Genomic DNA, 9,905 nt, shown 5'->3' on the forward strand with positions numbered 1-9,905 from the left:
TCCACTTCCCTGAGAACCCTTACTCCACCTTCCCCGACCTGGGCCAGGTCCCCAGCAAACACATAGGGGTTGTCGGGAAGGCAATTGAAATGACCAATAAATATTTTAATCACCGTTTAAAAAAAATAAGATTTAAAATAAAACCCTTGTACTCCTACGACTTACTACTTGTCTCCACTCCCCCACTCCCCAGTGAGAATGGAGTTGGGGGACCCCCAAGGTGGAGGAAGAGGGATTAGGGTAGAAATAAGGGGTACATCCTTTTGGGGGGCAGGGTATGTTCTAGGACAAGGGTGGGGCTCAAAGGCCTGGTCCCCACAACTACGCAAACACAGACTTCAGGTACAGACTACAACTACCTGACCCTCGACCCAGCGACTCCAGGATGCTCAACAAGTCCCCTCTCCCTCCCCCCCCCACCACCACTTGCACCCTACTCGGGAGCTGGGGCTTCAGTGTACCCATCTGAAGGGAAGGAAGGGCTGAGTTCCGGTGATACTTTAGGGAGGAGGGGCTGAGGAGTAGAAAGGGGTGGCCCATGGTGCGAGGCGGTTCCCTCTCCAGAATATATACAAGTCCATAGAGATAGGAAGACAGTAAGTGTGTTGGGAGATCACCTACGGGCCACAGCGCCCCTGGCTAGTGATCCCTAATCCCTCTTCCCGGAAAGCTACCCCCAGTAGCTCGCCTCTTCAGTTTGCTCCTCCGCCCCCACTGAAGCCCATCTCCACCTTGTGGACGCTGGGCGGGGACCAGACCCGTCGAGTGGACGGGGGCGTGGCCCCACTCGCCTCGTCGCCGCTGCCCCCGCCGCCGGGGGACTCTCTCTTGGGCTGCAAGGCTGGCCCGGTGGTCCCCCCGGGTCCGGGTCCGGCCCCGCCCCCGCCGCCTAGGCGGTGCCGGCGCTCACAATGTCCCCGATGGCGCATGAAACTGTCTCGCCACATGAACTTCTTGGCGCAGACGCCGCACTCGTAGGGCTTGAGGCCTGTGTGTGTCTTCATGTGCTCTGTCAGGTGATGCTTCATCTTGAACTTTTTGTTGCACACGGGGCAATCAAAGGGCCGCAGGTTGAGGTGCATGTTCACATGGCGATCTCGCATGCTCTTGTGGGAGAAGGCCTTTCCGCAGTGGCACAGAAAGATCTTATTTCCATCCCCACTGCCTGTCCCTCCAGGAGTCCCGCCGGTGCCACCCGGCATGCCCAGGGCCCCTGCCGATGTGCTCCCCAGGGTCACTGCCCCATGTTCAGCTTGGTTCCCTGGTGGCTGGCCTGGAGCCTGTGAGGAGGAGGAGGAGGATGAAGAGGATGGGAAGACTAGGATCTGGTTGCCTTGCATGTCCAGTGGAAGCAGGGGCCTCGAAGGATGGGAGGGAGCATAGGAGGAAGGGGTTGGTCCCCCTGAATCATCAAGCCCTGCCCCAGGACCCCCACCTTCATAGGGGCCAAAGTCATTGGAGGACTCACAGAAATTGACCTGCTCCTCTCCCTTGTCTGGAGGCTCAGACAGGGTCCGGACATCACTTATGCTAAGGGTAGCCTCAGATCCTCCCCCTGCTGGCACCCCAGAGCCACCCCCCAGCTCTTCATCTTCATCATCCTCACAGGTCAACACCAAGTCTTCCTCCTCCTCATCCTCTTCCAGGTCTGGGTCTTGGGGAACGAGGGGCGCTGGTGCTGGGCAGTTTCCACCCCGTTTCACATATACCCAGTGTTTCTGCGGCACAATGCTGGGGGGTGCATAGGTGGGCCGGCGGAGCCCAGCCCCAGGGACCACTGCACCCCTCCCATCCCCACCGTCATCACACAGCTCATCTGCCTCCAGCAGCAGCTTCCCAGAGGTAGCCCCCCCACTGCCAACCACAGGGGCGGGGAATACAGGGCCACCTCCTTGACGCTCCCTACTGCCCACTGCAGAAGCTGCAAAAGCCTCCTGGGAGGAAGATGAGAAATCAGTGGACTCCCGAGGGCTGAAATAGTTGCTGCTGCTGGGGGACTGATTCTCACTGGCCCGGCTGGAGGCATGGAAGCGTACGGATCCCACAGTGGCAGGGGCCACGGTGCCCCCACTCCCTGAGGTGACCCCAGCACCAGGGACAGTGACCGATGTGGCTGCAGCAGTGGTGATGGTGGTGGTGGTGGCTGAGGCCCGGCCCTCTCGGAGGAGTTCAGTGCACTTATCCACGATGTGCCACATTTGGAGCACAGACCCCACTGTGAGGAAGTTGACAATGTCAGCAGCGGCCATGCTGAGGCGACCAGTATAAGCTGAAGCCAAGACAGTCTCGAAGGCGCCTGGGTCCATGACGCTGGGCAGCGAGATGGAGGTCATGCCCTTGAGTAGGACCTGGTCGTGGAAGTAAGGGGAAGAGGCAGCCAGGACAGCACGATGAGCCCTGAACTCCCGTCCCTGCACTCGGATGGACACATCACAGAGCTGGCCCTGCAGCCGCTGCTGATTGAGAGACTCCAAGAGGGCACTGGTCACCTCGGGGAAGGACACGTGCACTACTGCCGCTGCAGGCAGGGGCAGTGGTGGTGGGGCCAGCGATAGAGGCAGGGGGAGTGCTGCCCCGCTGGGAGACAGGGGAGATGGCTCCATGGTGTGGAGGGAAGGGGTACCCCCCCAGCCACAGGAACAAGGGAAGGAGGAGGGCGGCCGGGGGGGTCTCTGGAAAGAAAGAGAGAAGAATGATAACAACCCATAATGACACAGCCCTTTACAGTTTAAAAACATGTTCACACATTATCTGAGTAACTCCCCACAGTGACACTATAAGGTAGGTATTCCTTTCAACTCCATTTGACAGATGAGGAAACTGAGGCTCAGAAAGATTAAGAGATTATCCAAGGTTACACCATTAAGTGGTAGCACCCACAAACGCAGGTGTCCTAACTCCAAATCCAGTGATCTTTCCTTGGACGTTACAGAAATAAGGTGCTCTTGGGGAGTGGGGTGGCTCCCCTCAGAAATTCCCATTTGCCTGAGAGCCTGACTTTCCAAAATTTACCTTTCTGGGGTTTTGTACCCTTTTCTTGGGAGGGAGGCAGGTTGGCTCTGGTGTTGAAAACCACCCCTCTCTCCACTTCCCTTTAGGCCGTGCCCCCCCACCCCACGGCTCTCTCGCGGGCCACGCACCTTGCCCCCAGTTATCCCTAACCCCGCCCATTTAGGGCCCGCCCACCTCAAGACCCGCCCATAGCTTTTGGGCTCCGCCCCTTATCTACCCCCGCCCACATCGGACCCCGCCCCCTTCTGCTCCGCCCCAAGCGCTACTTCGACCTCCTCTCCCACCCGGAAGGCGCCCCCCAACCCCGCGCGTCCCCGCTTACCGGGCCGCGCGCCCCCGGGCCCCCCCGCCCCTCACTCGGCGGCCAGAGCCGCAGCCTGGGCCCCTCCCGCCGCCATCTTGCGCCGACTCCCTCCGCCCTCCGCCTCCGCTCCGCCTCCCGCCCCTCAGGCTTTAAAGGCACAGGCGGGAACCCCGCCCGACCCGCTGGGCAATACTCGGCCGACTCGGCCACTTCTCCTTTAAAGAACAGCTGCTTCCTTCCACCTTAAGGGTACCAGGTCTCTTTCCGCCGCTGAGGACGCAGGACTCGGTTCGGCCGAAGCTCTCATTCCCCTTTAATTCGGTAAGCCTGCCTCTTCCCATTGGCGATGGGTCTAGGCCGTCGCTGCCTGGGCTCCGCCCCTGAGCTGTGGCCATTAGCGGGTTTGCGGGATCTAATCGCCCCGGTCTCCCAGCTTCTGACAGTCCCCCTGAAGCCCCGCCCCCTACCTCCGGGCCTGGATTGGCTAAATAACCTTGAGTCGGCCCGTGATTGGCCTTTTTACTGCTACCGCTCGAAGTGAGAAAGTAAAGCGCGTTCAGGAGGTAAAGCGCGTACATTTTTTCAGCGCCTGGCAGAGGGCAAGGAGACGGCCTGAGGGGGAGAAAAACTCCGCGAGAGGCGTGCTGAAGGCAGCTGGAAAGGGCAGATCCAGGGCTATCCCGGGGGAACGGCTAACCCTGAGCCAGAGAACAGCTCGTGCCAATCACCAGCTGGTGAGAGCAGGAAAAGGAAAAGACAGGGATACAATAAGAAAAGAACTTTATTGTTTATTAATGTTTCTGTGTAAAACTTAAGTTTTTTTTTTTTTTTTTTAAAGAAACCACCAAAAGGCGATTAGTTCAGTCCATCCCTTCCTCAGTCATCTGCTTCCCACCGTCCTCCAAATACTATCCCCAAACATTCTGGAGGCAGGGAGGAGGGGGAGGCAGTTAATCAGAGTCTGAGAGCACGATGATCTCCTCTGGATCGCACTGTGTGGCCACACTCATCTGCGGGGGAGTGAAAGACAGAGAATCAGAGAGGTCTGGAACACAGCAGATGAGAAGCCAAGGGAAGGACTTATCAGAGAGAGGAGGTGATGAGTGCAGCAGACAGAATACCCCAAACTGAACAATGAAAGAGAATGAAGTCAGGAAACAGCCTCCCCCTCTTACCTTAAAAGTACCAGGTCTGGAGGGTTGTGATTGTGGGGTGTGGGACAACCGGGCTGGAAATGGGCTACAGAGGGAGCTGGTCACCAGGCCGTGGCTAGGAGAATCCACTCTCGTGGAGGAATCGGCAACTGGAGCCATGGAAGCCAAGGGGGAAGGCGGGCTGGGCAGAGTATGTGTCTTCTCATGCACTGCCCTTTGCCTTTCCACATAGCTAGAGACAGAAACATATGTGGGTGGAAGGGTATATGGAGACTGAGGATGGAGGGGGAGCTCCAGTTTCTCTCCGCAGACTCCGTTCCACAGTATTCCTCTCAGAAAGCCCCCGCAGTCCCTCCTTGGCTTCCCTCTTTCTCCTCCTTATTGCTGTTACCTCTTTCCTAATGGCCCGGCTTCTGTTTGCTTCTCCTTCCGAGATTTCTTGTGGGGAGGACTGGAATCTCCCCAGGTGTGAGGAGAGACGCCTCCGTTGAAGGAAGTGGAGGTGACCATGGCTGCTCCATTCTCCAAGACAGTGGTGAGGGGGTCTTCTGATTGCTTCCTGGAAGAGGAAACGTCCCTCTCCTCAGGGGAAGGAGTAGTATCCAGGGGCAAGGCTTCAATCTCTAGCTCAAAGAGCTGAGACATAGGGCTCTCTTCCTCCAGGGGCAACTCCTCGAGGTGCTCTCCACTGCTTTCAGCAACTACGCTGGAGGGGGCCGGGGGCTCTTCTGCCAGTGAAGATGGTGACACTGTGAGTCCTTTGTTTTGCTGCTCCCCCAACGACCCGCTGATCCCTTTGCAAGGTTCCAGGCTCTTTTCAGTGGAGATCTGTAGTGGGGACATGGGGCTCTTATCTCCATCCTTCCCTGGAAAAGAAGAAAAGAGGGGAGGGGTAGCAAAAGAACTAGGGGAAAGAAAACTGCTGAGAGGACACTAGGAGTAAGAGGAAGAAGGGAAGGATCTCAAACAGGGGGCTCATGCCCAACAGAGTAGAGGGAACCGACGAGAAGACTGTTTCCTTGACATACCTGCTTCCTCCTCCTCCTCCTCCTCCTCCTCTTCATCGTCCCCCTGACCTTCCTGCATCTGTTCCAGATCCTCCTCTTCTTCGGAATCTGTGGCCTCCTCGTCTTCCTCCTCCTCATCTTCCTCTCCCTCCTCTTCCTCCTCCTCCTCCTCCTCACTTTCCTCATCTTCATCATCGGTCTCAGCCTTGGAGGTGGTAGGACACTCCTGGGATGCCATCCCACTAGGGCCCTGCAGGGGACAAAGGAGTTTCTCTAGGGAATCCCTTGCCCCAGAGGGGCTGCTTCTTGCATTCCTTCTGCACACGCCATGATCAGTCACCACGTACTCCCTCCTGGCCAGTGCAGTGGAAGGACAAGGTCTCTCTGAAGGGTGTATTCCCTTCCATACCTCACCAGAATCCAAGGAGGCTTTGGAGGGGTCTGCAGAGTGGGAAGAGGTGGCTTGGGGGAGCCGCGCTCTTCTCTTCTGTCTCTCGCCCTCCTCGCTCTTGTCTTGCATCATTGCATACTTGGAGATGACCTCATCCAGCCGGCTCATAGCCAAGCTCCGGTTCTCCCGCAGGCGCCGAGCCAGGGCAGGATCTGACAGTGCGGGATCAATGCCTATGTGGGAAGATATAAAGTCAGTGTACTCACCCAGAACCCTAGAAGAAGGGACTAGAGAGACACCCCCTCCACCACACACCTGATGAATGAGGGTTACCAAGGAGCATCTCACTAATGCCTACCTGGCCTATAGTCATCTGTGAGGTGACAGCCAAAGTTGTAGATGAGATCAAGGTGGCGACGCTCCTGTAACCTGATGCCCACATCTCGGAAGGCATCCTGAGCCATGAGCCGGAGCTGCTGTCGGGGGAGGCCAAGGCTGTGCCGAGCAGCTGCCTTCTCTACGGCCCGCAGTACGTCTCCATAGTCAGGGAAGGTATCAGGCCCTGGCTTGTTGATGAGCCGCTCAATGCGCCTGTTGACCTCTGGGTAGCGGGTACCACGGTAGGGGATGCGCTGCTCTATGACCCGGCCTGTCAGTGAAGAGCAGTCTTTCAGCTCACACAGCCGCCCAAAGAGGCGGATCAGCTTACGCTTCAACCTCGCCTCCTGCAGGTAAGTGGAGTCTGGGTCATCCAATTCTGAGAGATCCAACTCCTTTTCCTGCAGCCGCCGGATCTCTGCCACGTAGAGTGCCAGCAGCTGCTCCAAGCGCTGGATCTGCCGCCGGGAACCATGGGTCCTTGGGGCCTCAGAGGCAGTGGTCTCAGCACTTGTGGGGTCCAAGGAGGGGTCTGCGGGAGGGTTATTCCCAGAGGGCTCACTAGAGGTGGTGGCAGCAGGGGCCAGGTTCAGCTTCTTCTTGGCTGAGTGGGCCTTGAGAGCAGTGCAGAGCTCATTAATGTAGACATAGAGCTTAGCTGGCCGGCTCTGGGCCCGAGAGAGGACCCCAGAGAGGATGTTGCAGAACTCCGCCGAGGCCAAAAACAGAGAGTGGGCCCGCTGCTGCCGGTTACAGAGGAACGGGACCACCTCAGGGTGGTCCGCCGTCTGCGTCCTACACAGTTCAAGGAACTGGAAGGTTCAGGAGAAAAAGGGAGGGGGAAAGAGACAAGGGATGGGATTGAGAGAAAGAAGGTGAGGTGGGGTTAGTGGGGAAGAAAGGACAGGAGAGCCAGTCAGCCATCCCCCTCCCTGGAGTACAAGAATCTTCTCCCCTAAAGCTCACCTCTTTAAACAGCTTCTCATTCTCCAACTTGTAGCATTTCTTGCCGCCCGAACTACTGCTTCCTCCAGCCCCATGGGGCTGGGAGGAGCCAGGGGCTTCTGAAAATGGGGGATCAAATCCCCCGGAGGGAGGAAGTGTTGGGGATTTCGTAATTCCTGCTGGAAGGGGATGGGGCCTCAGACAGAGCCCCTCCAGCATAGCCCCATCCCTTCATCTCACACATTTTTCAGTCTTCTTGGGTTTCAAAACACCCAGCCATGCCCAACAGTGTCCTCACTGCCTATCTTCAGCAACCATTAGTACCATACGTTTTTTGGGCCCTTTACTATGGGAGCCCCAAACCATCTGAAAACCTTAAGTCCCACCCCCAGCTCCACCCCTCACGTCGATATCCGGTCTTTCAGTTGCATTTCCCCACTATTTCTCATAGTTGGCAAGTTGATTCTTCCTCTCAACCCCTGGACGACCTCTCACATTGCACTCCAGATTTCCTTGACATCCCCTCGAACAGATACCACACCCCCGCTGGCACCACCTCAGGTGTTTTCCCCTTTCGTTCTCACACACATCAAATCCACATCCTCACTCCATCCTGAAGGTTCACCCCAACTCCGAGACTCTCTGAGGCGAAGAAGGTTCCCTCCCAACAATCCATCCCCCTTTCTCCTACTTAAATTATCTCCATAGTCCACCCTCTGATGGCTCTCCTCAAACCGGGGCGTTAGGTTGGAGATATTTCACCTCAAGTCCCCCTCCCTCTCACCCCACCCTAATTTTCCCCATTCTCTTTCTGGGACCTGTAACCGATAGTGAGCCCCACACTGGGCTCTCCTGCTTCCACTCAGATTCCAGCCCTGAGTCCGGTCCTTCCCCTAGATGAGCTTCCCGCCAAGTACCCCTCCCCCAGTTCAGCCCCCGGCCGCCCCACTCCCCTTCAGGGATAGGAAGGAAGGTACCACAGCTTGCCCCTCAGACTCAGCGCCCGGAACCCCCCAGTACCTGTCCCTCGACATTCCCGCCCCCGCCTTCGCTCCCCGCACCGTCCGACCCCCACCTCAGAAACAGTCTCTCGAGAAGACCCTCGCCGCTGATCTCAGAACCTCGCATGGTTCCCTCCGTCTTCCTTCCCCCTCCCACCGCAGGCCCTACTCCGGACCGGAAGCCGCGGAGTTTCCGGCTACAGGCACCTAGGTGCGGCCATATTGTCGTACGGAATCCAGTCCCCCCCGTCCCCGGTGGCCGGAAGTGACGGTGGACCCTCCCCGCGAGGGCTTCTAATGCCGCCCACATAGTCTGCGGCTCCCTTCCCCCTGACCTGCAGGGGGCGGAATTGTCCCATCCGGGCGTCCCAAATGCCTGGAGGACGCCATTTTGCCGTACGGCACTGGCTACGCCCGGATTGGGGCGCGCCGCCAGTGGAGCTCTTTTCACCCGGTGCTTCTGCCACTCCGCCAATCAGAAACTTCCCGCATCCCGGCCCAACTGCCGGCGAGTCGCGTGCCGGGAGGACTGAGCCACCTGTCCAAGCAGGGGAGGGGGGAACGGAACAGGGCAGCTGAGGAATTGGCCCTCCAAGGCTGCACAAGGGTGCACGGAAGGGCGGGAATCTCTTAAGAGGGAAATAAAACTTTTTGCATCCACTGGGCTATTGACAAGCCTTCTGGCGCTGCTTTCCTACCTGCCAGGTACCAGTTTCCACGGCTTAATCGAATGCGCCTGTCATTCCTTTCTATGGGCTGTGCGCTCCCTTGTCGCTGTCCAGAAGCTATTTCTACATCCAGTTGCCTACATCTCCCAATCATAACACATGCATACAAATGAGCACAACACGCTGTACAAATGTGTTATTATTACTGCTATTGTTGTTGGTTTGCTTTTCAAGCTCCACCACAGAACTAATGACCAACCAAGTAGGTGGGACCTGGGTGGTTCTCCTTCCTTTTCTGGAGGGGATTCCCGAGGCGCAGGCGCTGATGACCAGGAGGCCGTGCTTTGTCCAGGGGCTCCAGGGCCTGAGGACGGGCGATGTGGGGAGGGGGTTCTGAGAAGAATCTGTGCCAATTGCCGCTGTGAGGGCTGTGAGACGAAATGAGGCTCGTAAAATACCTCGAGTCTCTCTCGTCCTCTTCCTCTGAGAGAGCTGATGAAAGAAGGAAGAGAGAAGAAACAGACTTTGAAAAAAAAGGGAAGCTGGAGGGACTCGTGGAGGCAGAGCTGGGTCCAAAGGTGAGCTTCTGGGGAAACCGGAAATGTTAATACGGTTCCAACTGCTGAGTTTCCCACCTCCTGCATCCTTGCGAATTCCACAGATGGTGAGCATCTTGCCACTTTCTGGGACCACAGACCCTTACATCCCCAAGCCATCAGAGTCCCAGAACCTCAAACTCTCCCTTCCATTAAAGAATCCCACACCACTTCTCTCCAGTCATCTAAGCCTATAGTCTTCAAATTGGGGGACATGAAGACTTGCCCAAGGGTACTCGGATTTGGGAGATATAAGGAACTTAATTTCCAGATTCTCAATTTTCCCAAAATTTGTTTTCCTCAGTAAATTCCTGCAGTAGAGCTTCTCCTTCTTCCTTTTCTCTTTTACAATAGACTTTCTCCCTCTTAAAAAAAAAAAAAAAAGGATACTGTAGTTCTCAATCATGAAATCTCGGGATAATGTTACCTTGTTTTTTGTTTGTTTGCTT

General features: G+C 56.7%; 2 protein-coding genes across 3 annotated transcripts; both read right to left on the reverse strand.

Moving 5' to 3' along the window:
* Positions 1-91: 91 nt before the first annotated feature.
* ZBTB22 (zinc finger and BTB domain containing 22) lies at positions 92-4,037 on the reverse strand. 2 transcript variants are annotated; one of them, XM_024766107.1, is made up of 2 exons: positions 3,559-4,037; positions 92-2,672 (listed from the first exon to the last, which is right to left on the reverse strand). In XM_024766107.1, the coding sequence occupies exons 1-2, from the start codon at positions 3,892-3,894 to the stop codon at positions 693-695; spliced, it is 2,316 nt and encodes a 771-aa protein (XP_024621875.1). In that variant the 5' UTR covers positions 3,895-4,037; the 3' UTR covers positions 92-692. The 2 variants fall into 2 exon arrangements, with proteins under 2 accessions (XP_024621875.1, XP_024621876.1); XM_024766108.1 differs by lacking the exon at positions 3,559-4,037 and adding an exon at positions 3,335-3,419.
* A 42-nt stretch (positions 4,038-4,079) lies between these two features.
* DAXX (death domain associated protein) lies at positions 4,080-8,760 on the reverse strand. The gene is made up of 8 exons (XM_024766049.1): positions 8,253-8,760; positions 7,213-7,310; positions 6,227-7,058; positions 5,887-6,101; positions 5,499-5,727; positions 4,862-5,336; positions 4,492-4,702; positions 4,080-4,326 (listed from the first exon to the last, which is right to left on the reverse strand). Exons 1-8 carry the CDS (start codon positions 8,500-8,502, stop codon positions 4,267-4,269), a joined length of 2,370 nt encoding a protein of 789 aa, XP_024621817.1. The 5' UTR covers positions 8,503-8,760; the 3' UTR covers positions 4,080-4,266.
* Between the last annotated feature and the right edge of the window lie 1,145 nt (positions 8,761-9,905).

This window comes from Neophocaena asiaeorientalis, unplaced genomic scaffold (assembly GCF_003031525.2).
Source record: "Neophocaena asiaeorientalis asiaeorientalis breed wild unplaced genomic scaffold, Neophocaena_asiaeorientalis_V1.1 scaffold46, whole genome shotgun sequence".
Lineage (NCBI taxonomy): Eukaryota > Metazoa > Chordata > Mammalia > Artiodactyla > Phocoenidae > Neophocaena > Neophocaena asiaeorientalis.

Excerpts from the sequence above, each read along its gene's own strand:
- DAXX (XM_024766049.1), bottom strand. The coding sequence starts at position 8,502 with ATGTGGGCGGCATTAGAAGCCCTCGCGGGGAGGGTCCACCGTCACTTC. Across the intron at positions 7,311-8,252 it reads TCTGAGGTGGGGGTCGGACG|AAGCCCCTGGCTCCTCCCAG; the intron begins GTGCGGGGAGCG and ends CCCCATTTTCAG. Across the intron at positions 4,327-4,491 it reads CCAGACCTGGTACTTTTAAG|ATGAGTGTGGCCACACAGTG; the intron begins GTAAGAGGGGGA and ends ACTCCCCCGCAG.
- ZBTB22 (XM_024766107.1), bottom strand. The coding sequence starts at position 3,894 with ATGTACGCGCTTTACCTCCTGAACGCGCTTTACTTTCTCACTTCGAGC. Across the intron at positions 2,673-3,558 it reads AGAGACCTGGTACCCTTAAG|AGACCCCCCCGGCCGCCCTC; the intron begins GTGGAAGGAAGC and ends CTTTCTTTCCAG.